General features: G+C 47.6%; 2 protein-coding genes across 9 annotated transcripts in view; one reads left to right on the plus strand and one right to left on the minus strand.

Moving 5' to 3' along the window:
• Positions 1-1,483: 1,483 nt before the first annotated feature.
• On the minus strand, positions 1,484-12,684 carry CETN2 (centrin 2). 2 transcript variants are annotated; one of them, XM_005311327.5, is made up of 5 exons: positions 12,490-12,684; positions 10,925-11,083; positions 8,896-9,024; positions 7,993-8,130; positions 1,484-2,291 (listed from the first exon to the last, which is right to left on the minus strand). In XM_005311327.5, the coding sequence occupies exons 1-5, from the start codon at positions 12,490-12,492 to the stop codon at positions 2,202-2,204; spliced, it is 519 nt and encodes a 172-aa protein (XP_005311384.1). In that variant the 5' UTR covers positions 12,493-12,684; the 3' UTR covers positions 1,484-2,201. The 2 variants fall into 2 exon arrangements, with proteins under 2 accessions (XP_005311384.1, XP_042714699.1); XM_042858765.2 differs by lacking the exon at positions 10,925-11,083 and having other exon boundaries at positions 12,490-12,602.
• Positions 12,162-27,383, plus strand: part of NSDHL (NAD(P) dependent steroid dehydrogenase-like) — a 31,909-nt gene continuing 16,687 nt past the window's right edge. The window contains exons 1-5 of one of the 7 annotated variants that reach the window (XM_042858762.2): positions 12,162-12,213; positions 15,599-15,642; positions 16,990-17,151; positions 18,007-18,153; positions 20,591-20,719. In XM_042858762.2, coding sequence (XP_042714696.1) covers positions 15,622-15,642; positions 16,990-17,151; positions 18,007-18,153; positions 20,591-20,719 — 459 coding nt within the window. In that variant the 5' untranslated portion in view covers positions 12,162-12,213; positions 15,599-15,621. Of the gene's footprint in view, positions 12,214-12,746; positions 12,946-13,739; positions 13,832-15,598; positions 15,812-16,989; positions 17,152-18,006; positions 18,154-20,590; positions 20,720-27,383 lie in introns of those variants that run through there. The other 6 variants (XM_065556253.1, XM_042858760.2, XM_042858758.2 and 3 more) reach the window with 6 other exon arrangements.

Consider the following 27,383-nt stretch of genomic DNA (forward strand, 5'->3'; position numbering starts at 1 on the left):
TGTACCCCCCCACATCCCCACCCCCACCCTGAGCACCAAACGGGAGCTCCTGCACCCGCCCCATTCCCACCTGCACCTCTCGCACCAAACAGGAGCTGCCCCAGGTAAGCGCTCCACACCCCAACCTCCTGCCCCACCCCTGAGCCCCCTCCCTCACCCTAGCTCCTGGCCAAACCCTGCACCCCATTTTTTTTTTTTTATAAAACGCTCGTATCCAAAGTGCTTTACAATAGTTAGCTAATGGTACAAACAATATTTGGAAAGATCATTAAGTGGTCCGGCGAGACCCTCCGCGATTTTCAAGTGGTCTGTGGAAAAATAAGTTAGATTATAAAACAATTAAGGTACCAAACTTTATTTTCATTTACTTGCTTTACTTATAGGAGGAGGATGAAGAAAAAAAGAATGAAAAACATGGGTGGGGGGAGATAAGAGAAAATGTTCTTTTTCTTGGCTGGGTCCCAAGGAGGGGCCCCAAAAATGAAGCTGAGCACAGGGCCGGGGGGCCCCACTAACTCTAAATCCACCACTGGCTGTCATGTCACCTGGGCTGGGGATACTGTGTCCACTGATCCCCACAGTCTCCAACCTACCTGGGCAGTTCAGCAGACCTGGCCCTGCCCACTAGCTCCTCTCCACTCCCTAGCCCACCCACCACTTGCTTCCCCCATCTCCCCACCTGCTTAAGGCTTAGCCCTCTCATTTTAAAAAATGATTGCTTGCCCATCCCTCCCCCCCGGCTTTTCTGACAGCCCTGTTGACTATCCAGTTTTAGACTGGAAACTCCAGTAGAAAACGGGACCTGAGTGTCCGGTTAGCAGTGCTGACTGGAAACTAAAAGTCCGGTTATAGGAGTAACCACATTAGCCTCTGATCCTCCCACTCCCAACACCCACCCCAGAGGGCTGAAAGAAAACTTGTCCTGCTGCTGTGGGAGGAGGGGCAGCTCAGTGTAGAGAGAGACGAAGAGAATGGGCTAGAACCAGGTAGGTACCCGCTCTATGTGGGCAGGGGCGGGGAGGGGGGGAGATTCTGTTTACCCCCTCCCCAGCCCTGCTGTGCTTGCAGTTTACCCCTGGTCCCTCCCTTGCTCCAGGAACCAACCCTAGCTCCTGCCCCACTGTGCTTTTGCCCCCAGCCCCTTTTACAATCATTCCCCAGGGGGCCCACAAATATGTTTGGTGCAGGGTCCACAACAAGTTAATCTGGCCCTGGGCCTCTGGTTGCTAAATTCCACAGTATCCAGGTCATTGTCTGGGATCCAGGCTACTAGGCAAGGTCATGCCTGGTCCTCTGCAACAACAAACATTCTCTCCCACCACCTTGTTAAACATGCAGCACATAGGGTATTCATGCAAAACACTAAGAAAATCCCCCACTTTGTCACACCTAAAATTGGCCATTTATATATTAACAGTCTAATAGGATAATTTGGCACATTTGCTTTAGGTTGTTTGCAAATTCAAGAAGGCAGCTGTGTCCATTTATATTCATGTTTGTGTATGTTTATTTCTACAACCATGATGGCTAAAAAAAAACAGTATTTCATTTCAAACAAAATTGTACAATTAGGAGCCATTGAATATTCCCCATAACATACAGCTCTGTTTTTTAACAGTTGTTCCTTCTCTTCTTCCCTATTCCCCACTATTAAGGGCAGATTGCACAAAGAACTTCTCTGATTGTTACAGCTTAACATACTGCTATCTATCTGCTCACTTACATGTTTTTCAACAGTATAATAAAAAAAGGAAAGGGTTCCTGTCACTCTGTTAAATGCAGCATTTAATATCACTGGGCCCAAACCAAAACTCTGGATTCAAATGCACCGTGAACTGTGTGGCAGTTTGTATCAGAAATCTCTGGCTTTGAGTCCTCTCCTGTATTAACAATTCTGTAAGCATACGCAATCTCTTTCTGGTGCGTTTTTAGTCAGATATGGCTCTGCAAATATGAATTGTATATTTGAAACAAACTGGGTGTGAAAAACCTACAAGAATAAATGTGTGAAGGTTTTTCTCATTGAAAACAGTTTCAGCTTAGCAGTTGGAACATTTCACAAATGAAGCTTAAAGATCAGACACAAACCACAATGACCCAACTTTTCCTTTGTCCCTGAGAAATGACAGAGGCTGGAGAAAACTCATGCACCTACCAAATATATTTCCAACTGTATAAAAAGAAAATCCACAACAAACATATCAGTAAAGACTGGTCTTCTTCATGATCCTCAGGAATTCCTGCTCATTCACTTCCCCATCTCCATCTCGATCTGCTTCATCAATCATTTCCTGCATGACGTTAAGGATTCAGAGACCAAATTAGATAGGTCCATTAAGGTATACAAGGGAAGGGAGGGAAATGGAATAGAAAGGACACAGGATTTTATTACAGCAAATTTCACATCCAATCTATTCAAAAGCAGTTGTTATGCTGCTATACACACCGGGTGGTACAGAAACCATCTTGGAAGAAAACAACAGATCCTGCTGTATTGTATCTTTGTAACTCCAGAGTATTGCAATTTCACTGAAGTCATTGGAGTTGCTCGGGATGTACAAAAGTGTAACTAAGTAGAATCCATCCGGCCATATATACTCAACACAGTCTTGGCCTTTAGAACCTATTTCAGACACAGATATTCATAAACTCTTTAACTTTATTTTTGTAGTAGTGCACGTGGAAAGGACTTTGATTTAAGATGCAGAAGGATAGCACAACATTCACTTAATACATTACAATGTCTGCACTGGGCAAGAGCTCCCATTGTGGTGTGGATCTTTAACTTGCAAACTTTAGTCCCAGAGTACTGCTATTTGAGCCAGAATGACACCAGCAGAGTACAGGAAACAGGAGGGAGTGGGAAAGGAAAGGGCAGTGAGAAATGGAGATCATTTAAGTAAAACTCAGCACTTTCTGTTGTTACAAATATAATTTACAAATTTACCTGCTTGCATCCAGGGCAAGAGTGGGTTTAAATAACTTTTACATCCCATCCCTGATCCTGATGCCTGTGGTGTGCCTCTTCCACGTAAGCCAGAGCAGCCACAGGATTGTGCTGGCTAAGAATAGCCCCACAGAGCCATAACACCAACCAGGGTTTGCAGGCACACAGCAGCACTCTGGACACATTCCCTTGTCCTACCATCCCTATGCCTTGAAGGCTGAGAGGGTTTTAACACAGATCCAGGTTTCAGAGTAGCAGCCGTGTTAGTCTGTATCTGCAAAAAGAACAGGAGTACTTGTGGCACCTTAGAGACTAACAAATTTATTTGAGCATAAGCTTTTGTGGGCTACAGCCTACTTCATCGGTAGGCTGTAGCCCACAAAAGCTTATGCTCAAATAAATTTGTTAGTCTCTAAGGTGCCACAAGTACTCCTGTTCTTTTAACACAGATCCAGTTATTCCACCAAGGAATTTTCCCACACAAGGGAAATCCTCAAGTACTTGGTTAGGGCAGTCTTATGGATCTTTTGAACTACCACAGCAATGCAAAGGGGATATGTCGGGGACTGGGAATCTAGTCTATGGAGTGTGAAAGAACAAAAGATCTATTGGGTCAACAATGTTGTTAGATGTTCGGCTGTATGTGTTTTTCCTGTGCGCTGTCCCAGCTTTGTGCAGACCTTGAGCAAACCGCCCAATGACCACAAGAACTGTTTAGGAATGAAGACACACAGCTAGGTTTATTGTTGATGAAGCACAGTAATAGCACCTGGCAGACTCTATGAGGATACTAAGATATGTATGCCCAGGAAAATGGATGCAGCTTAGTTAGTGGCAGGACTGCCCCCTAGACTGGCCAAAGACACTTCCTCAGAGACTTTATTTTATACGTTAGTATAAACAAGTACATATTGCCCCTCTAACGTGGTTAGTTAACACCCTCTGATGTAGCCGGTTACCACCCATCACCTTATACGTTTTTATTCATTACACTGTTATTCTGACCTTATTTTTAGGAGGGACAATGTGTCCCTGTTATCTTTGGGGAATGTTTTTGTACCATCTTTAATAATGAAATGCTCTGGTACCACTCTTCTAAAATGAGTTTGCATAAGTACTTTGTACCTACCACTTCTAAGAAATGTGTGTTTTTTGCAATATTAGTCCCGTTCTTGCCAAATTCTGTAAACTTGCAAGCAGGCAAAGTCTGACGTTTGCTCACAGCCTAACTTTGCTTTATATCAGCAAAGCTTGCCCACTACTTTAGTTCAGGCCTGTCATAAACACACAGCTAAGGGTAGCATAAAATCCCTCCTTTACCTGTAAGAGGTTAAGCAGCTCAAATAACCTGGTTGGCACCTGACCAAAAGGACCAAAAAGGGAAGACAATCCTTTCAAATCTGGGGGCGGTGGAAGGGAGTTTTTTGTTGGTGCTCTCTTTGTGGGTTCTCTCTCGGACAGAGAGGGACCAGGGCAGGAAAAAAACATCTCCTAAAACCCTACCTGAAATAAGCATCTAAGATTACAAATTGTAAGTAATAGCAAGGAAATTAGTTAGTAAAATTAGTTGTTTTAGCTTGTGAATTTTCCCTATGCTAAGAGGTAATTTTATTCCTGTTTTGTAACTGGGAAGCAGAATAAGAGGGGACTCCTCTGGGTTTTAAATCTTTTTATTTACCATGTAAAGTTAACTTCCATCCTGATTTTGCAGGTGTGATTCTTTTACTGTTTTTTTTTTTAAATAAATTCTTCTTCTAAGTACCTGATTGATTTTCAGTGTCCTAAAAACCAGGGATTTGGTCTGTGCTCACTTTAACCTAACTGTTGGTATGTTATTCTCAAGCCCGCCCCCCCTCCCGGAAAGGGGGTGAAGAGGCTTGAAGGGATACTTGGGGGGGGGGGGGGAATAGAGCTCCAAGTGGCCTCTCCCTGAATGTTTGTTTAAATCACTTGGTGGTGGCAGCAATACCGTCCAAGGACAAGGAAAGGAATTTGTGCCTTGGGGAAGTTTTAACCTAAGCTGATGGAATATAGGCTTAGGGGTCTTTCATGCGGGTCCCCACATCTGTACTCGCGGAGTTCAGAGTGGGGAGGGAACCCTGACAAGGCCTCATACCAGACCTCTAATACAAGGGCTTATATTTTAGGCTCTTTCTACTACATCGTATACCCATCTCTTTAAAAAGAGCATATTCAAGGCCACATGTACTGTGTGACAAACTAAATGAGAATTCTGTTGCAAAACTTCTGGATTCTGTGGCACTCTAGTGCCGCAGACGGGTGATTCCGCAGCAGTTTCGCCTAAGTTAAAAAATGAATGTTAATGAATTAAATCTGAATGGAATAATACAATCAGTGACTAGTGAGACATTGCTGTCTATATGGTTTTATAAAAATATGCTAATAAGTGTGATCATCCTATTTGTATAAATCAAGGGTAGGCAACCTTTCAGAAGTGGCGTGCCAAGTCTTCATTTATTCACTTTAACTTAAGGTTTTGCGTGCCGGTAATACATTTTAACGTTTTTTTAGAAGGGGTCTCTCTCTAAGTGCATATTATATAACTAAACTATTGTTGTATATAAAGTAAACAAGGTTTTCAAAATGTTTAAGAAGCTTCATTTTAAATTAAATTAAAACGCTGATCTTACGCCGCCAGCCTGCTCAGCCCGCTGGGTGGGGGGTTCAGGGCAGAGGGCTGGGTGTTGGGGGGGGGGGACTTGAGGTCAGGGCAGAAGGCTGGGTGGTGGGGGGGTTCAGGGCAGAGGGCTGGGTGTGGGGGGGACTCGAGGTCAGGGCAGAGGGCTGGCGTGTGTGTGGAGGTGCAGGGAACAAGGCTGGGTGGGGGGGGGGTGTTCAGGGCAGAGGCCTGGGTGTGGGGGGGGAGTCGAGGTCAGGGCAGAGGGTTGGCATGTGTGTGGAGGTGCAGGACAGAAGGCTGAGTGTTGAGGGGGGGACTCGAGGTCAGGGCAGAAGGCTGGGTGGTGGGGGGGTTCAGGGCAGAGGACTGGGTGTTGGGGGGGACTCGAGGTCAGGGCAGAGGGCTGGCGTGTGTGTGGAGGTGCAGGACAGAAGGCTGAGTGTTGAGGGGGGGACTCGAGGTCAGGGCAGAGGGCTGGGGGTTGTGCAGGGCAGAAGGTTGGGGGGGGGTTCAGGGCAGAGGGCTGGGGTGTGTGTGGAGACGCAGGGCAGAAGGCTGGGTGTTGGGGGCAACTTGAGGTCAGGACAGAGGGCTGGGGGAGATGTGGGGGGGGTGCAGGGCAGAGGGATGGGTGTGTGTTGGGGTGGGGAGGTGCAGGGCAGAAGGCTGGGGTGCTCGGCTCGTGGGGGTGCTCCCAGCCCCCTGCCCTGAGCAGCTCATGGCAGGGGGCTGGGAGGGATATGACCTGTTCCACCCCCTTCCCCCAGGCCCATCCCTACCTCTCTCTGCCTGCTCTACGGAGCAGCCACCACGCTGCGCTCGGCTCTGCTCCTCTGGGAGGAGGAGGGGCCGGAATGCACCACGTTGTGCGAAGAAAGGGGGAAGGAGGGAAGCTTGGCTGCCGCAGGATCAAGGTTCTGCGTCCTGCCCCCGCAGGGGACAGCGGTGGGCGGGGGGGCCGAGTGGGGCGGGGGGCTAGGACCCCCCCACACCGCTCTCCCCTGCGGGGGCAGGAGGCAGAAGCTTGATCCTGCGGCAGCCAAGCTTCCCTCCTCCCCCCTTTCTTCGCACAACGTGGTGCATTCTGGCCGCTCCGCCTCCTCCTCCTCTCAGTGGGCAGCAGCGTGCCACTCAGAATCGGCTCGCGTGCCATAGGTTGCCGACCCCCTGGTATAAATGAACCACTCTTGTATCTGAAACTAGAAATATGAAATATAACTCTGAGGGCCTATTGTAATTATGCACAGTGTGGGCCATTAATGGTGGTTTGGAATCTTGATCACTCCCATTAACCAGGACAATTGTCTGCAGATGGCTATGGTTTACCTGTAAGTCTTCCTGTATACGTGTGTGCTGGCACGTAGGCAATGAAGTCTTGCAGTGACATGTGATCATGTCACCTGAACTGGAATCCATGTTTAACCTGGTGTCTTTCCATTGAGAACGAGTGGGGTGGGAACCCAGAGAGGGAAAAAGGATTCTGCCTTATGCAAAAGATATATAAAGGGGTGGAACAGAACAAAGGTAGGAACCATCATGAAGAATCCCCTAGGCTACCACCTGAGCTGGAACAAGAGCTGTACCAGGGGAAAGAATTTGTGCCCAGGTCTGGAGGTGTCCAGTCTGAGAAAAAAAAACTTACTGAAGCATCTCTGAGGGTGAGATTATCTGTATTCAGTTTGATTAGACATAGATTTGCGCATTTTATTTTATTTTGCTTGGTGACTTACTTTGTTCTGTCTGTTACTACTTGGAACCACTTAAATCCTACTTTTTGTACCTAATAAAATCACTTTTTACTTATTCATTACTCAGAGTATGTATTAACATCTGGGGGAGCAAACAACTGTGCATCTCTCTCTATCGGCGAACAATTTATGAGTTTACCCTGTATAAGCTTTATTTGGGTTTAGACCCCAATTGGGAGTTGGGCATCTGAGTGTTAAAGACAGGGAACACTTCTGTTAGCTGCTTTCAGGTAAACCTGCAGCTTTGGGGCAAGTAATTCAGACTCTGGGTCTTTGTTGGAGCAGACAGGAGTGTCTGGCTCAGCAAGACAGGGTGCTGAGGCCCCAAGCTGGCAGGGAAGGCAGGGGTAGAAGTAGTCTTGGCACATCAGGTGGCAGCTCCCAAGGAGGGGTTCTGTGATCCAATCCAACCCGTCACAACTACACCTCTACCTCGATATAACGCTGTCCTTGGGAGCCAAAAAATCTTCCGTGTTATAGGTGAAACCGCGTTATATTGAATTTGCTTTGATCCACCGGAGTGCGCAGCCCCGCCCCCCTGGAGCACTGCTTTACCACGTTATATCCGAATTCGTGTTATACCGGGTCACGTTATATCGGGGTAGAGGTGTACTATGTACACAACATACGTAGACAAAATCATACAAGGCACAAACCTGTAGCTCCTCATCTGTGAGATTTTCCCCAAGTTCCTTGGCCACACGTTTAAGGTTTTTGAAAGAGATTTTGCCGGTTTCATCATCATCAAACAGTTTGAAGGCTTTTAGAATCTCCTCTTTGGAATCTTTTTCAGCCTTAAAGAAGTAATCATCATACCAGTTCATAGCCAAAAACTTTGTTAACTTGTAGTTAAGTCTAAGAGTACATATCAATAACTTAAGTGTAAAAATTGTAGTTATCAAAACAAACATTAGAAACACAAGAAACTCAGCTAAGATTCAATACAAAAGAAACCCAATTATTAGAAATTATGCAAATAGTGAGTGAAAGCACTCAGAGAGCCTTAATTTTGCCAATGTAATGATGTTCTCTGAATATCACTTTTCTGTTCCTTTCATGTCTAGGACCAGATCTTTGCATGATTGAAGTTTTGCAGCATCAAGCTTCTACACCGTCAAATATGTTATTTTGTTATCGTTGAGTTTTTCTAAGAATTTTTAGGTACAGTACACAGATCATGGCAGTAGAGATCTTAAATTTGGAAAAACATTTCACTGGCATAGTGACTATCACGGTCATCCTCACAACTTACCAAAATTTATCACAGCTTCTCTTCTTGGTGGCCAATGTTGTTTTTCCTCTCTTGTGTGGTTTTGATTATATTAGTTTCTCTCCACACCATTCTTTTTAAGCAATCTTATCAGAGAGAAAGATCTTAAAGACACCACCAACTATGATGGGATGGTTCCTATTTGCAACCACAACTTTTGCACATATGGTTGCTAAGATTAGGCAGGGAAGTTTTGAGTCCTTTCAATTCCCACTGAAGTCAACAGGAATTGAAAAGCATTCAGCAACTTGCAAAATTGGTTTCATTGTGACTGTCCCAATTTACATACCATCTTCTGAGTCATCACCACCAGAAAGTCATTGAAGCTGATCTTTCCTGTTCCTTCCTTATCAATGTCTGATATCATTTTCTTGATCTCTTCTTTTTTGGGTTCAAACCCTAGTGCTCTCATGGCCACCTGCAAACAATGAAAAGAGATTAGCTCCTCAGTGGGCAATGGAAATAGAAGTATGAAAGAAAAAAAGTTAAACTATGCCACGCTGTGGTTAAATTAGGTATTTTTTCCTCAAGGCAAATAGTAAGGTCAAAGAGCAGGTGATGGAAAAATGGTCTCCTAACAACACTTAGCAACCTGGAGAGAGCTGAATGTCTTTACAGTAACTCCTTCGGCTTGTATAGGAGCTCTCTAGACATGCCCTGGAGAATATTGCATCCAGCTTTCTCTAGTCAGTACTAGCAAGGAAGTGTAGTCAGTAAAGGGGGAAATTAATGGAAGAGAGAAATTCTTGGTGTTCTGCAGACCTTCTTTCCCCCATAAGAAAAAAGCCGAAGATATAAGACTCATCACCCATGCTGCGTAAGAAATTGTTCCCCCTGCTCCCGAGTCTTTAACCTTATTCATTTGATCTTTAGCATTCTAAGTCACTTTCTGAGGTCTGGGTTTTCCCTCTTTCTGGCTTAGAACTTGGAACTTGGAGGGTAAGTGTTCTGGTTAGGTGAAAGGTTTGGGAAAACAAATAGAACAGATCTAAAAGACCACCTTTTCTCTATGGAAAATCAAGTGTGGATGGGGTACAGGAAAACGCAGAGAGCTCTCCTATTCTACTGGTCAAAGAGTCACTACATTATTATGTGGACACTACATTCAGGATGAGGAACCTTAGATATACAGACTTCCTGGAGCCTCTAGGGAGGTAACTGGAGGGAAAAGAAAGGTCACAGTCTTCAAGGAACATGACCCCATGGGAGAATATCTCATCATGTCTAGTAATGTACTGAACTCCAATCTACTGTGCTCCTCAACTCAACCAGCACTTAAGCTCAGAGGGAGTCAGGGTCTACACCTTGACATAAACCTTCAGAAGAAGTCTAAAACAGCTGGGATTCTGGTTCCTCTATAAATCTCCTTTTAAAAAGCTGAACAGTTGGTTTTGTCTATCATGTATATAGAAGTTGCTTCAGCCCCTGCCACATTCCACTGACATAATGGAAATTTCTCTCAAAGAGTGTAGAAAAAACACTTAGAACCCCCTCAGGAAAGCACTACTGCAAAAAGCATATTTGAGAGTTTCCCCACCCCTCCACACACTGCTTTTGCATTCCCTGGTGAAGAGACAAATGGCAGACTTGAAGGTTTTTTTTTTTTTTTTAAATGGCGCTATACCTATCTCATAGAACTAGAAGGGACCTTGAAAGGTCATTGAGTCCAATCCCCCGCCTTCACAGCAGGACCACGTACCGTCCCTGACAGATTTTTTTATTTTTGTGTGTGCCCCAGATCCCTAAATGACCCCCTCAAAGACTGAACTCACAACCCTGGGTTTAGGAGGCCAATGCTCAAATGACTGAGCTATCCCTCCCGCCACGAGGTTGCCTTTCTGCATGGTCCTCTGAGTGTGGCAGGATTTAAACTGGAGAAGCAGAAGAGGGAGCTGTAGAAAGCAGAAAAATCCTAGACAGGGTTAATCCTCCTCCTCCCTAGCAGAATGAGTGAGGTGGAAGCCCCAAATATCTGCTCTGTCACAGAAATGATGACATGGGCATTTTCTTTAACAATGGCTTTCAGAATGGTATGATTCTAAGGTGGCTTTCATAATGACCAAAAACCTTTGACCATCTACCAACACATACAAAGCTCATGACATCCTGGAACTACATTCCAGAGTGTGTTTCTGTCAACCCAGCTCCAAAGACCCATGGGAGAAGGGAACAGCGCAAAGAGCGACAGATAGCAATTGTGTGGGGATGCAGTGGCTTTGTGTTGTAAAGGGATCAATCCTCCTCTGCTCCAGCTTAAATTAGTTTAAGTCTCTATACGTCTAGGTCCTTTTTCTCTTTAACATTGAGTTTAATCTTGCCTTTAGCTCCTTAACATCTATGTTCCCAGTGCCATCGGTATCAAACAGATCAAAAGCCTCTCGGATCTCCTGCTTCTGGTCTTCAGTTAGTTCAAGTTTAGGACCTGTCTTCTTCCTCTGGGCTACTGCCCCTAATGTAGATTTCTTGAAGCTGGAAGCCTTGAAATATTAACAGAAGAGCAGAGACTAGAATTAGATTCCCAAAGCAGGCAGACAAGACTCTCAGCATCGGGGCGAACAATCCAGAATGAAATCAGAAGCTTCCATTCTCAGCAACCCTTGTGATTTCCAGAGAAGACAGAGAACAATACACAATGTGGCCACACAAAAATCTAACAAGCTGCCCTTTTAAAGGACAGAGGTATGGCTTGTGAAGACAGAAGGTTCCAGCCTGAAGGGGTAACTTGCAGGGATGATAGGTCCCTGCATATTATGCTCCATCTATATTTGTATATAAGTGCATTGAAACCAAGATAGTGCAATGTACACTGAGTCTGGTAATTTTTGCAGGCTACACGCAGAGCTGTCCCTAGGGTATGGCGAATCAGGGCGGCCCCCCGGCCCCGCGCTTTGGGAGGCCCCACGGCGGCCTCCCCGAATTGCCGTACCCTATGGACGGCTCTGTGAGTGTGTTGTACGGGGGGGCGCTAGGCCAGCCCGGGGCGTGTGTGATTAGGGTGTGGGGGGCTTAAGGGGACCCCAGCTCTCCCCGCCAGCTCCCAGTGTCGCTCAGAGGAGGGGCGGAAGCCAGAAAGAGGCAGGGCGGGGCAGGGGAAGAGGTGGGGTGGGGGCTTAAGGGAAAGGATGGAGTGGGGGTGGAGGCTGAGGGGGGTAGTCCCAGGCCCCACACCCCCCTACGGACAGCCCTGGCTACATGGTTGGGATCAAGATGATACAGTGCACACCAGAATATCTTTGCAAGCCATGCAGCTGGAACCAGCACCATGTAGCACACACTAGGGCCTGTTGCCTACCTAGGCCATGCCACCTAGATCAACACATTGTCGCAGTGTAGCCTAATGGATTAGCACTGAACCAGTCTCAGAAAAGCTGGTTCTAATCCCAGCACTATTATTAGCCTGCAGGGTGACCTTCAGTAAGTAATGTCCCTGCTCTGTGCCTCAGTTTCCCCATCTGTAAAATGGGGATAATGTTACCGCCCTCCTTTGTAAAGTACTTTGAGATCGACTGATGGTAAGGGCTGGGTGGTGTTGTTATTATGGCGGGGTGGGAGGAGGACCCGTGCATGTGGGGCCTGCAGCCCCCTTGGAAGCACCACTACAGCACAGGTAAGGATGCAGCTAGGAACTCAGTACTGCCACGCCAGCCCGGACGCAACCCCTTGGACCTCAGAGCTGCCTCCCTCGGGTCGCTGACCACCCCAGGGCCCACTCCCCCAGCCGCTATGTGGGGTTGGGGTTGCTAAATCCCTGTGACAGGCTTCGGGGCCTACTGCTTCTGCACCACACTGCGGTCACTCCATCAAGCAGCCGGCCTAGCCCGCGCCACGCCGTGTTGTGCCCCCGCCCCGTCCTCCAGCCCGGACAGCCCTCGGTCCCCCTCACCATCCCGCAGCCGGTGCCGCTGGAGCAGCGCCTCCGCTCCGAACAGAAAAAAAGGGGCGGGCACAGTATCAACGGCAGCTTTCCCTATAAGTCAATAGTTCTACCCTGATGCCATAGCAATCACGTTTCCCATTGATTAAAGGCCTCGCTCTGGAGACCCGATCCTATGCCGATTGGTCAAGACGCTTAGTGGGCGGATCCGGAAGAAGGGGGGGGGGTCTATTCCGCCTTCCGCCAAGTCGATTGGCTGAAGCGGAGTATTCGGGAAACCAATCATTGAGCGCGTTGGGGCTCGCCTGATTCTCGGCCCAGGAGCTGGGCTGCGAGAAGGGCGGAGCGGGCAGGCAAGGCTAGGCTGTTGCCGCTTGGCGGGTTGCCTGTGTTCCTGGAACGGGACTGGTAAAAGCAGCGGTGGTGTAGGGGTCCTGCCTGCTTCCTCTTGGGGCTGGGCGCCAGGTAGGGGTGGGCAAGGGCTGTGGCAGGAGGTTGGGGGCACACGGGGGAGCTGTGGGGAGAGGGCTAGGAGGGGCCAGGGCTGGAGGGAGGGTGTCTGGGTGCTTAGGGCCGTAGGGGCCTGTGGGTGCGGAGTCCTGAAGGCTGGTTGTGGGGGGTTCGGGACAATGGGAGTCCTTGGGCTATAGGAACAAGGGCAGGTTTGTAGAAATTTTGGTGGTGCACAGAACACCCAGAACCCAGCCCCCTCCACACACACTTGCCTAAGGTGCTGGGAGAGAGTTTGGGTGCAGGCTCTGGTGTGGGGCAGGGGATTGGGATGCAGGAGAGCTGTAGGCTCTGGGAGAGAGTTTGGGTGCAGGAGGTGTGAGGGGTTGGGCTCAGGGAGGGAGTTTGGTGGGGGAGGGGGTCTGGGGTGCAGGTTCTTGGCTGGGGCAGGAGATTGGTGTGCAGGGTGCAGGTTCTGAGAGGGAGTTTGGGTGCAGAAGGGGTGAGAGGTAATGCTTGGGGGAGAGTTTGGGGGGGGTCTGGGGTGCAGGCTCTGGGAGAGAGTTTGGGAGTGAGAGGGGGTGGGGGAGGGAGTTTGGGGGCCGGAAGGTGTGTGTGCGGAGGGGGTGTGAGTGCAGGCTCTGGAAGTGGATGGGAGGGAGGTTCGGTGCTTACCTGGGGCACCTCCTCCGGCAGCGGCTCCTAGGCGGGGCAGGCCGGGGGGGTCTCCTTGTGCTGCTGTCCCCAGGCACCACCCCTGCAGCTTCCCATTGGCCACAGGGACATTCGGGGCAGGGGCTGCTATCCCCCCATGGGCTGCAAGGACGTGCCGGCAGCCAGGTGGAATGAGCGCACAAGAAGCCGCTCAGCCCCGCTGTTTTAAATTGCCCGGGGGCAGCAGGTGGGGCTGGGAGATGCACGGGGGGTGGGGAGGGAAACTTTGCTGGAGCCAGGCCCCTGGGCTAGGGGTATTCCTGGTGCCCGGGCACCAAGGGCCCATAGAACTCGCCGCCCATGAACAGGGGGAGTTATGGGCTGTGTTTGTCATTCACATGTATCATTTTAATATGTGTGTTGGGAGGGGTGGTATCCCCCTAGGCTTCAGCCCGCGGCAGGGACTCATCTCTGGGCTCTCTCCCATGTTGCCTTTGTGTTGCCAACTCTTGTGCTCCAAGCTGCTGGAACTGCTATACAGTACAGTACTTCAGTTTTCATTCTTTTAAAGAAAGTTTCTAGCCGTCCTGGTGAGGAAGCAGGTGCACTGTGAAGGCACAGAAATCTTTTATCATGTAAAATACGTCATGAATTTTAAGCCAATCTAATGATTTTTCAGGGCCAGACTCTGATTTTTGAAGACTGGGGACTGACAATACTACTCTTCCCTGGCAAAATCTCCCTGATAAAATCCTAACAGCCACTAACTTAACCTCAAATTCTTCCTTAAGAGTCACCTTTGCTGTTATACCTACAAACCCCAGCCTGTTAAACATAGCTGGACTAGAGACAAGCTGTGATTCTTCCTCCCCAGTTAGTGTACCTTGTTTGTTTTCAATGTAACTAAATAAGCGGGGCCAATTCCTCACCAGATTCATTTGCTTATGTTATAGTCTCATTCTTTTTGTCTTTAAATTGTAAGCAATTCAGGGTAGGGATTGTCTCTTTTCTCTGTTGTACAGTGCTCAGCACAATGGGGCCCTAGTTCCAATTTGGGAGTTTGCGCTACCATTATTATTAGAAAATATTTTTATATTATAGTGCTTCAATCCTGTCCTGGCTAAGGATAAACCATGTGGCCATTGGTTCCTCTGCCTCTGGACATTGTGCAGATGGACCTTAACAGATCTGCAGTAGTTATTGATGGGCCCAGTGTGGCTGCTCCCAGAGTGGTGGAACTGGGGGGGCGGTCTAGCCCCCACCCCTGCAATAGTCACACAATAAACTCATACCTGGGAGGGGAGGTAAGAGTGGGAGCCAGAGAGGCTGGAGTGGCTACCATGGGTTGGGGGTTAGGCCAGAGAGTGGGACCTGCAGGGGCTGGAGTAGGCAGGGACCCTTGGGAGCCTCCTTCCCAGCCTAGAAACACTGCATTTCCTGGCTGAGTCTTAGTACCACCCCTCAATCCCCCATATTTACAGGGAGCTTCTGCCCCACTCCCAGGCTGCTCTCTGGGAATTATATTGCACAGTCTGCTGATGTGTTTGCAGTCTAGTGTTCAATTCAGAGATGACACGGCAGTTTAAACTGGCTAAAATGAGAAGGATTTGCTGATTAAGAGGCATTTTTCCACAAATACACAATTACCTGAGCTACATAAACCTGTTCGGAGTACTGTCATTGATGTAGAATCTTTATATCAAATTGAATTTCAATAATTTATGTATTTTCTGGAGCTTAAAATAATAAGAGATCAACTATGTTGCTGAGAAGTTTTATAAAAAATAGCCATTTTATTTTTGTGGGACCTACGCAAAAACAGTGTGCTCTCCCTATGAGGACGATGCTAGCGAGTAAAGTGTACAAGATTGATCCAAGTTACTCATCTGCTGTGGTGATGTTATATGGGAAAAATCTGTGTTTTCCAGTTTAAATGGCAGGTGTTTGTTTTTGCACCACTTAAATGTAATATGAAAAGTATTAACTTTTTTTGTTTTGTTTTTTTGGGAATTAGATTTGCAGTGAATCCTCCAAGAAATGGCCACACAACTCAGACCAGTAAGTTCAAAGGAAATATTTTTTTCTCATCTCCGTTCTGGAAAACTGGTACCCTGCAATGGGATCCCTGTCTAAAGACACAGCACTTAGAATCCATTGAACAATCATCTGCCTTGGGCAGTTTCACTGGGATAATTTTCCCCTTGAACTCTGTAGAAGATTTGCTGAGGTGAGTTTTTGTGTAGTAACAATAGAAGCAAATCTATTTGCAACCAGGACAGTGGGTTCTCTGTACAAAGCTCTTCTGCAAAGCCTCAGTTGCTCACTCTGTGCTGGTGCTGAGCAGATAGGTCACTGGTCTTATTTCAGACAGGTGAGTACTCAGACCAGAGTGCCTGATATTGACTCTGACCAATGTCTTCATAGAAGAAAGGCTAAGGATTAATTAAAAGGGTAAGCTGTATCTGCTTGGCTGCCTTCCTGGTTTTGGACCCATTAGTCCTGCTCCAAGCTTTGTGTGAGAACTAGTTTCACCTGCTCCTTTCCATCACTGAGAATGAAACTCTATTGGAATAAACTACAGCAAGCTAAGTTTGTGGGAGGGTTACAGCTATATATGAGGAAACCGCTGGAGACTAGGAGCTACTGACAGCCAGAGTGGACTTTGTTCTCATTGATTTTAAGAGACACTTGGATCTACAACTGCACCTATCATTCATGCTTGTGTTTGTAGATACACTGTCTGCACAATATGAAATACATGTATGTATCGAAGTAGACAAGAATTTTGCAATCTGAGTGCTCTAGAGATTGAGATTTGGTAAATGAGTGAGCAAATGGAATATATAAAGAGTGGGGCTCATTGGCAGAATGGGGGAGGGGGTAGATAGCTGTTTGTTTTATATCTGAGCCAAATTAATGGCATTACATGGGTTGTGAATCAGTACATAAAGTCAGATAGGATTGTGTAGAACTTGGTTCATCATATTTTTAGGGGTGGCTAAGCTCTTGTTTCCCGTGTCTCTGGCTCTTGAGCAGTTTCAGACTGCTTGATATAAGAACTGGGAAATTAAACAAAATAAATTAGTCTAATGAAATTTCGCCATATAATCAACCTCCTGGGAAGGTAAATACAGTCAGGATAAACCTAGTCAATGAGAGGGAATGAGACAGGATCTTACAAAGGACATAAGCTGTGCCAGTGAGTTGCTTAATACCTGGATTCAGATTCCTCTGATCAGCCTAATTACTGACTTGTCTAACTGCAGCAGTGGAAAACTTGAATTCTGAACTTCAGCCAAGCGACTGAGATCATCACTCCTGTGAAGTTGAAGCCTGGGTTTACTGAAAGACTTCACAAGTGTGTCTGCTTATTATGATACTTCTCTCCCCTTCTTGCCTCTACAGGCCAGTAAGAAATGCACCGTGATAGGTGGCTCAGGATTCTTAGGCCAACACATGGTGGAGAGGCTGCTGGAGAAAGGCTACACAGTCAATGTGTTTGATATCCAAAAGGGGTTTGAGAATGATAAAGTGCAGTTTTTCCTGGGAGATCTCTGCAGTAAAAAGGTATAGTATGAACAGAGCTGACAAATATAATACTGTGTTAGGAAACAAAAGTGAAATATATAGACTGAGCTTAGGATCTCGTAGAGGCACATTCCCCAAGGTAATTGACTCAATTTTTGTGTGAGACATGTAATGTGTTCCTTGAAAGGTGGGAAGGTCAACGCTACAGCAGTATTTTGTGGACGGGTTGCCGTACGACCTTGTGAAAGGGTGATCAACTATGTCCCCTCTCTGCCAGTGCAGTCCTTCGCTTCTTTCACCAGTGGCTAAAAATAATCCCTAATGGGGGACTCTTCTTGAACTCTTTGGAACAGTCCTTGGTTGTTTTGGCTTGTATCTGTACAAGGACAGGGCTTATACCTGCCTTGCAATGTGGAGACATGCATCACGATGTGTCTTGGAAATAAATTGCTGCATGTGTCTTAGACTCCTCCACAGGCATGATGTATTCCTTACGAGGGATGCACTATAAAGCTGGGCAGTAATGTTGGGATTTGGGGGTTAAATCCTTGGAAGGGTTCCATGCTGAGCTTTTAACTCCTATCTGAGACGTCCTTGGCCTTCTACCTGCACCTGACTAGCTGGGTGTGGCTAGTTTCCAAGCCTTAGGAAGCTTCTGGATTTTTTTTCCTGGGGGGAAAAACAACAAATGGAGCTTCCTGCCTAGCAGTAAGAGGTCTGGAGATACAAGAGCTGGTCCTATATCTCGACTCTTCGGCTTCATGAAGATGATGTGGCTGTTACGTTTCACAAGAAAAATGTGGGCATGTGTGTGTTCATATAACCTATACACTTTCCAAAATGGAAAGTACTCCTGGTGTTTTCACTGGTGCCTTGTCTCATCTGTCCCCCTAGGACCTGTTCCCAGCTCTACAAGGTGTGACAGTGGCTTTTCACTGTGCTTCACCAGCACCTTTCAGTGACAACAGGGATCTGTTTTACAAGGTGAATTTTATGGGGACCAAAACTGTCATTGAAGCCTGCAAAGAAGCTGGGGTTCAGGTAAGAGTAGAACAGTGTATGGGGGGACATGAGATGCTGAAGTCCTGATATAAGGATATAGAGCAATAGCGGCATTAAAGAAATGTGAACTTAATGACTCCAATAGTAACTATAAGACAACTGCACCATTTTCCCCTTGGTCTTTCCAACATCACATGAGCTTTTTATTTCAATTTCTGCATATTGAAATCCTTGAGCACTGGATGAATGAGAGACTTTATTTTTTGGTGGAGGGAAGGTTGCTATGAAATACACCCATTGTACAGTCTCCGGGTGGAAATACAGAATTACTAAAACAATACACAAATTAAATGATGCATGTCAAGTATGGACTCCCACCCCACAATTGCTTTCTTTCTATAATAGGCTGCTGGGAGGAAAATGGGCCATGTATTGTTTACCTTCAGGCTTCAGATTGGGATTCGTCAGAACAAGGAGTACATCTGAGTCCAGAACTTCAGGCAGAAAATAATGTCTCTTTTAAACTGTAAAAGATTAAAAAGTCGTGTTTCAGAGTGTAATTTGGTTGATGGTATTTCTGATCATCTATATATCTTTGACTTCCCATTTCAAATCTGCTGGGCCATATCATATTCCAACAAATGTAGCATAAAAATATTTTTAAGATACTTTCAAGACTAGCAAATACCTCTTAAAAAGCATACATTGGTATTAAGAGTTGAAATATGCCAGGAAAGCAGGCTAAGTGGGCAATCAACTTCTCCTTGTAAACTATTTTTCTCTCTTGATTGACAACACTGGAAATTTTCTGAAGTGTCCACTTCACCTGTTTCTGAAGCATTTTGTCATTTCAGTAGGATTATTTCATCCTTAGTAGGATATATTATGAGACGTTTATGTTGTCAGGCGGTCTGCAGTGGCTTACACCATGAGTTTCTATCTCAGGGCAGATTAAATTAATTAATTAATGGAGATATCCTATCTCCTAGAACTGGAAGGGACCTTGAAAGGTCATCGAGTCCAGCCCCCTGCCTTCACTAGCAGGACCAAGTACTGATTTTGCCCCAGATCCCTAAGTGGCCCCCTCAAGGATTGAACTCATAACCCGGGGTTTAGCAGGCCAATGCTCATTGTCAGAACCAGGGCAGATACCACAAACTGGTGATGTATTCTATAATTAGATTTCACCAAATGTGAACTCCTGGATCACTGTAACAGTTTTAGCATAGAGTCAGACAGTCCTCTTAGACTCTCCAGTCTATCTTGTCATCCAGACAAACTGGACTTGGTGATAAATGGTTATGTACACCAAAAATCATACCATATTCACATTGCTTCCAATCCCAAGAGACCAGTTACTTATCCCAAATCAATTGGTTCCCTAGATTTTACACCAAAGACCATGCCTGTAGCCAGTCTTGTAATAAACTACACCTCTATCCTGATATAATGCTGTCCTCGGGAGCCAAAAAATCTTACCGTGTTATAGGTGAAACCGTGTTATATCAAACTTGCTTTGATCCATCGGAGTGCGCAGGCCTCCCGCCCTCCCCCCCCCCCGGCTTCCCGGAGCACTGCTTTATCGCGTTATATCTGAATTTGTGTTATATTGGGTCACGTTATATCGGGGTAGAGGTGTATCTAAAGGTTTATTAACTGGGGGGGAAGAGTTAGTTACAACTTAAAGCAAGCAAACGTATACACACAAATGACTTACCATCTAAATTCTAAGAGTGACAGAGATGTAGTAATCTGTCAATTCAAAGTGTCTTTCAGAGCAGACCCAGGAGACAGCCCCTGGGGATCTCTGGCTTCAGTTTGGTTGCTCTGGCCCTGTGAGAGTTCAAACTGCAAAGAGAGAAAAAATTTTTCCTGTGACTTTGTTTTATTAGAATTTCCCAGGTGTGAGAGGCCCATTAACCAGTTCATTGTATTGCGATGTTCCTTGATGGCCTATCTGATTTTGATAGCCCTTTGGGATGCCTGGGTTCACAAGTTCAGAGTAAATATTTTCCAAATTATAAAGCAAAACTTACGCATTTTCTTAGTATGGAATACCAACATTACAAGTGAGATTAATGCATGCAAAATTTTACAAGCATTTCGTAGAGTCTAAACATTAAATACGTTAGGTTTTTTGAGCAAAGCTAACGTACAGGTGAACTGGTCTGGTCTCCAGCTATGAGTTTGTCAGTTCTTAGCTAATGCCTGCAGCATGGGTAAGAGCCGGCATCTGGTCCGCCAGTATGTGCCGTCTAATGGAGATCAGTTATGAATATGGGGTTTTTATAACCTGTAATTTTCAGATCACTTTCAATTAAAGCATCTCTAAAAGAAACTGCTGCATTCTCTGTAGAACTAGCCAAGAAGAGGCTAATATTGTTCCTTCTCATTGACTTTTCATGCAGCCTTTGTAAACAATATATCTTTTGGCTTATCCTCTAACACATTACGTTTCTTCCCTAACCGTTGTCAGAAACTGGTGTTAACCAGTAGTGCCAGTGTAGTCTTTGAGGGCACAGACATCAAGAATGGAACAGAAGACCTCCCTTATGCAAAGAAGCCCATCGACTACTACACAGAGACCAAGATCCTGCAGGAGAAGGTATACAGCACCATGCTGCTAATACTATCACACTCTGTGCTTAAACCAGCATTTCTTCTTCGAGTGATAGTCCCTATGTGGATTCCAAAAGTGGGTGCGCATGCATGCCTGAGCCGAAACTGTTCACAGTAGTGTCCATTGTTCCGCACATGCCGAGGCTTTAAGAGGTTGCGTGGGTCGACGCCGCTCCATTTCCCTCTTACCGCCACATGGCCAGAGTCGGAACCCCTGTTCCTTGCTGCTCTTAGCTTGATAAGAGAACTGCTTCTGTCCATTGTACATAGTTTTTTCTTCTTAGTTAGTTTTTTGTAGTGTACTTACTTGTTTATCATTAGTTAGTTAGCTGTTTCCCCTGGACTTCTCCCCTCTGGGAACTTTTTGCCCGGCAAGCTGGGTTCAAATATAGTGCTTCGTGTCTGCAGTCCTTTTCTGTGAGCGACGAGCACCAACATTGCCGTGACGAAGCTCATATTGCTGCCCACTGCTCTATTTGTCGATCGTTTCTGTCACGCATCTGCAAGGCCAGAGAATGTCACCTCCGCAAAAACCTCATGGAAGAGGCAATGCGACGCAACCACGTGTGCTTCCAGGATCTGCTGGAGCGGGGTTCAACACTGGTAGTGAACACCTCTCCAGAACCACCCCACCCAGCACCAGCTGCATAAAAAGCACACTCGTGGGCACAAAAGGTGCTCCCTGATGGCAACTGCCTCCAAGCAGTGTTGCCTCCCTGAGCCGTGCCAGGTCGGGTAAGAAGTTGCTTGCCAACTCAGACACTCCTTCTCCAAAGAAGTCCTGCTCTGAGCACAAATCTAAGACCTGCGCTCCGCTGGCACTGTCACCGGCCACAGTGTCTGGCCTGCCGCTGTCGCCTCTGGCTCTGTTCAGCCTGCCAAGTCCATCCAGACATACCTGCCCAGTACCATGTACGCCAGGAGCTTGTCTCCCCTTACATCAACGGCTGAGCTTAGTCTGCCATACGTGGTCTCCCCGCCTTGTCCCGGGACCTCTGTCACTATTTGCCTACCATCCCCCGTGGACGAGCTGCTCCTATTCCAACCTTCTCCACTTTTCTACGCCGGGTCCATCTACTGTTGCTCCTGGACTGTCCTCCCACACCAGCGGTGCCAGTGGTCCTGACGGCTCTGCCCCTACCAGACCTGTCTTTTGAATCTAAGTGGTCTTCCGAACTGAACACCGCATTCTCGCCTGTACGCTCCTACAGCTCGGACCTTCAGTGCCATCCATACCCTCCCGCATACGCCCCACTGGCCAATCCATGGTACCATTACTTCCGAGCACCACCGCTGCCTGGCGACCCATATGCTGGGCCATACTGGGCCATGTGGAAGCCCTACCATGACCATGGCATGCCAGCTCACTCATGATACTGTCCATCCCCAATGCACGTGGCCCCTTCCTCCATCTTTGACGACCCATAGTCTGTCCCTGTTCTGGCGGCACTGGTGTTACTGACAGTGACCTTACCAACCCCAGTCCATACAGGCGCTTCCTTGTCTCCCGATGATGCCATCATCCCTCCTACACTCATCTCCTTCTGACCTACTGCAGTACCAGGACTTATTTCAACGTATGAACAACACCCTCAATCTGCCTATCCAAGATGTCCAGAACCCACAGGATCAATTCTTGGACATCCTAGGATCTCCTGGACCCTCGCATATTGCCCTCCCCATTCACAACGCACTCTTACAACCGGCCCAGGCTGGCACACCCCAGCTTCCTGTGCCTCAACACCGAAGCGGATGGAATGCCGCTATTGCATTCCTTCGAAGGGTGTGGACTTTTTCACCTACCCTCTCCGTAATTCGCTGGTGGTCCAACCTGTGACTGAACATGCCTGCTGACACCTGTGGTCTACATCCCTGATTGGGCTGCCAAGAAGTTGGACCTCATGGGCTGTAAGGTCTGCTCCTCTGCTGGCCTTCAATTCTGCATCGCCATCTTGGCCAAGTATGACTTCCTATCATACTCCAAGCCTGCAGACTTCCAGGCCTTCCTTTCCCCCAGAGAAGCAACAAGACTTTCAGTGCCAACTGGATGAAGGCAAGTTGGTGGCCAAGGTTGCTGTCCAGGCTGTGGTTGATGCTGCGAATACTGCATCCTGCTTGCTAGCATCCGGGGTCGTTCTTCACTGGGATTTCTGGCTTCAATCCAGTGGCTTCCCAAAAGAGGTCCAAACCACCCTTGAGGACTTCCCCTTTGACAACCATAAGTTGTTCAGCTTCGAGGTGGATGAGTCCCTATACTTCCTCAAGGACTCCTGTGCCACTCTCCAGTCCCTGGGCCTTCTTCTCTCTCTTCCCCCCCCCCCCCCCCAACAACTCTCCTCCTTCCGACCACGTACCAGCTACCCTGCCACTGCTTCTTCATCTGTCTCCAACATTCCTCAAAGCGGCCCTTTTGACTCCTTCCCTGAGATCCATTAACCGCCCCACCACCTTCCCGTCACTCCACAGGTGGTTTTCGAGGGTCACCTTGCCCTCTTTGCTCACAACTGGGGCAACATTACCACAGACTGCTGGGTGCTGGACATTGTTAATTGTGGGTACCTGATTGAGTTTATCTCCTTCCCAACTTGCTGCCTATCCCGGGAGCACCCTGCCACATTATCACACTCATCCCTCCTCCAGAAGGAAGCATATGCCTTCCAACTCAAGCGCTGCTGGGGCTTCTGTTCCCCTATTTCCTCTTTTCGAAGGACAGTGGCCTCAGTCCTGTTTTGGACCTCCGCCTTCTGAACAAATTTATTTGCAACTTCCATTTCCTCATGGTTCACCCTCCCCCTCATTATTCCCCCTCTCCCCATGGAACTTGGTTCACAGTATGAAGGCATCCTTTATTTATATTTCCATATCGACATCCACCCTGCTCATCGCAAGTTCCTCTGCTTCACAGTCAAACACTCTTATTATCAGTTCTGGGCCCTCCCCTTTGGGATTGCTAACACCCCCCGCATCTTCACAAAGGTCTTTGCCCTCGTGTTAGCACCGCCTGGGCCATTCTATGTTCCCATGCTTAAATGATTGGCTCTTCATGGTATCATCCCAAGCCCATCTCCTCACCACTATTCAAACTCTGTGTGCCCTCCTTGGCGCCCGAGGGGTTTTCATCAATGAGGAAAAGTCTATCTTCACCGCTACCCATTCCCTCACCTTTATAGGCGCTCGTTGCGGCCTGGGCTTACCTTCCCTCAGAATGCTTCCCCACTCTCATGACCCTCCTTGCACAGCTCTGCTGACACCTGTGTACACACATCTGTCTTGCCTCTCCCTTCTGGGTCATATGGCATCCTGCACCTCCGTTACCCCATACACCCATCTCCATTTGTGCTGCCTCCAACTGTGGCTCCGTCCATCTACAACCTGCAGTCCAACCACCTCAACAAAATGGGTCCTCGTTCCTCCACCAGTTCTCACCTCTCTCACCTGGTGGCGCAATCCAGCCACAGTTTTGACTGGCATTCCCTTCGCACCTCCCACACCCCACCTTACCCTCATGCTTTGCTCATTGGCTGGGGCGCTCATCTAGATGACCATGTGGCTCAGGGCCTCTGGTCACTCAAGGAAGCACGGATGCATCTTGGCATCCTAGAGCTGCAAGCTGTTTGCCTTGCCTGCCGGGCCTTCCTGCCTCTCCTTCGATCCCGCTATGTACAACTGCTGTTGGACAACATGACAGCTGTTGTTACATCAACAAGCAGGGTGGAGCCCAATCCCCCTCTCTCTACTGAGGCCATCCTCCTGTGGAACTGGTGCCTCCAGTACGACGACATGTTGCAGGCAGTACATCTTCCTGGAACCAGCAACTCCATGGCAGACATGCTCAGCCATTCCTTCCATGCCAATCACAAGTGGGAACTTTACAACTCCGGTCCCTTTTCCACCTGTGGGGCATGCTGACTTGGGACCTCTTTGCCATGTCAGAAAACCACAAACTTCCTCTCTTTTTGCTCCACAGGTGCTCTTGGCCCAGGCTCCTAGGGCAACGCTCTCCTTGTTCCCTGTTCCCCCAGTCTATGCTATGCTTTCCTCCCTGTTTCCTTACTTCCCCAAGTCCTCCGCAAAGTATGGTGAAATTGCGCAACTCTTCTCAGAGCCCCCTCCTCGCCCCGCCGGTATTGGTACATGGCTCTCCTCCACCTCTCTGACCCCTAGATAAGTCTTCTGGACGTCCTGAATCTCCTCACACAACATGGCTGACTACACCACCCCAACCTGGGTCCTTTCCACTTCGTGGCCTGGTATTTGATGGGGCTCATGCGTAGACAATGCATGTTCCTCTCCTGTTCGTGGCATCCTTTCCCAGAGTTGCCACCCATCTACTAGGGCATGTTACCAAGCCAAAGGGTGCCGTTTTGTTGCCTGGCTCCCCTTGGACTATCTCCGTTCCTGCCATTCTGGACTACCTCCTTCACCTCCATCAGTCAGGCCTCACCCACTCTTCTGTCTGCATCCACCTGGCGGTGCTTAGTGCGTCGATTTCTCCATCTTCACCCACCCGACTACCTCCTCCTTTTTTCATAGCTTTCTCAATGCCTTCCCCAGCATATGAAAGCCTACTCCTCTCTGGGACCTTAACCTCATCCTCTTGGCCCTCACCAAACCACCATTTGAGCCGCTTGCTACATGCTCCCTCGCCCAGATCTCTCCATGAAGGTGATGTTCTTGGTGACCATCACCTCTCTAAGGTAAGTTAGTGAACCTAGCAGCCATGATGGCAGGACCCCCCTTTACTGTTTTGCAGAAGGACAAGGTCTCCCTTTGTCTCCATCCCAAATTCCTCCCCAAAGTTTCCTTCCCATTTCACCTCAATCAATCTGTGCACCTCCCCACCTTCTACTCTAAACTGCAGGCCTCTCCCCAGGAATGCATTTTCATACCCTGGATGTCTGCCATGAATTGGCCTTTTACTTCCAGCGTACCCAGTGCTTTTCAGGCCTCCCCACTGGCTTTTTATCACTATTGCGGAATGTTGTTGCAGCCATGCCCTTTCGTTGCAACGCCTCTTGTTGCATCATGGACCACTACATGCTTTCCCATATTTCTCTTCCCTCCCTCCCCCCGGGAGTCATGGCCCAGTCCACACGGGCTCACACTGCTACATCCACCTTCCTGGCGGATGTCCCATGGCATGACATCTGTCGGGCTGCCACCTGTGCCTCGGTCTACACCTTTTCCGCTCATTATGCCATCGCTTCTGCCACATCAACGAATGCTGCAGTGGGCCATGCTGTTCTTCGTATTATCTCTTCTTCCAAGCCCTCGCAGCCGCCTTCTACCTGTGCACTACTCTCCCACATAGGGACCACCACTCGAAGAAGAGGAGGTTACTTACTGTAACTGGAGGTTCTTCAAGATGTGTGGTCCCTATCTGGATTCCAGTCTGCTCTCTTTTCCCTCTACTCCAGGCTGCTTTGTTGCCAGGAAGAGGGAACTGGAGCAGCGTTGACCTGCCCAGCTTCTTAAAGCCTCGGATACGGTGGTCAGCGGACACTACTATGAACAATTTCATAGTACATGGTGAGCATGCACATCCACATTTAGAATCCAAATAGAGACCGCACATTGTGAAGAGCCTTCAATTACAGTAAGTAACCTCCTCTTCCCAAAGTAGGGTATGTCTTGTGCAGTGGGGGCAGACAACTAGCCATGGGGTGGACAGACTTCTTAGTTTTTCAGAGTCTCAGCTTTCATTTAAAAAACAAGATCTCTCTAGCTCTTATGGCTGCAAAGAAAACCTTCAAAATGTGACCCAAGTATAACTGATGCAGCAAAGTTTGCCTGAGTTCTCAGAGCCTGAAAGGATAGCTCTAAGATATAAAATGTACCATTCATTTCATCAGAGCTGCTGTTCTTCTTTAGGTGCTTGCTCATGTCGATTTCATTCTAGATGTGTGTGCACCCCTGTGCACAGTTATCGGAGACTTTTGCCTTAGCAGTATCCAGAGGGCTGGCTGTAGTGCCCCCTTGAGTGCTGCGCTCCTGCGTTGTTATATCAGGCACCACCAGCCCTACGCCCTCTCAGTTGCTTCTTACCAACCATGGTGGTTAGTAGGAGTGCTTCTTTCCCTTACTTTGCAGGTGGTCAGCGTTTTTTTTCCCTACCTGATCTTTGTGCTATAGCTGTAAATAGTTTGTTTATAGTAGTTTCTACATAGAGTTATATAGTAAATAGGCAGTTAGGGTCCCGGCAGGGACTTTGCCCCACGCGGGGCATGCCTCGGTCTCCAGGTTTTAAACCCTGCTCTGACTGCAACAGACCTATGCCTGTTAGTGACCCGCACAGCAACTGTTTGAAGTGTCTAGTGGAATCCCACATAAAAGAGAAATGTTGCATCTGGAAGTCCTTTCATCCCAGGACACGAACACAACATTCGTTTGATGGCCCTCCTCATGAAGGCTGCTCTTCGCCCAGCCTCAGAGCCAGCACGGCTGGTCGCAGTGTGACATTACACTCCATATTCTTTATGGAAATATGCTTATGATATGGATATGGCATAACTGAGATACACTTTATGGAAGATGGCTCATGTAAGATCACTAGAAAGGTTGATTTATTGAATGTGATTATCCAGTGTGTATGCCTGTATCATTTCTGTAACTGAAGTTAGGAATATTGACCAAGTATCTGTATTTCAATT

Source organism: Chrysemys picta, chromosome 9, assembly GCF_011386835.1.
Source record: "Chrysemys picta bellii isolate R12L10 chromosome 9, ASM1138683v2, whole genome shotgun sequence".
Taxonomy (NCBI): Eukaryota; Metazoa; Chordata; order Testudines; family Emydidae; genus Chrysemys; species Chrysemys picta.

Excerpts from the sequence above, each read along its gene's own strand:
- CETN2 (XM_005311327.5), bottom strand. Across the intron at positions 9,025-10,924 it reads TAGATGTTAAGGAGCTAAAG|GTGGCCATGAGAGCACTAGG; the intron begins GCAAGATTAAAC and ends CATTGTTTGCAG. Across the intron at positions 8,131-8,895 it reads TGGTGATGACTCAGAAGATG|GCTGAAAAAGATTCCAAAGA; the intron begins GTATGTAAATTG and ends TACTTCTTTAAG.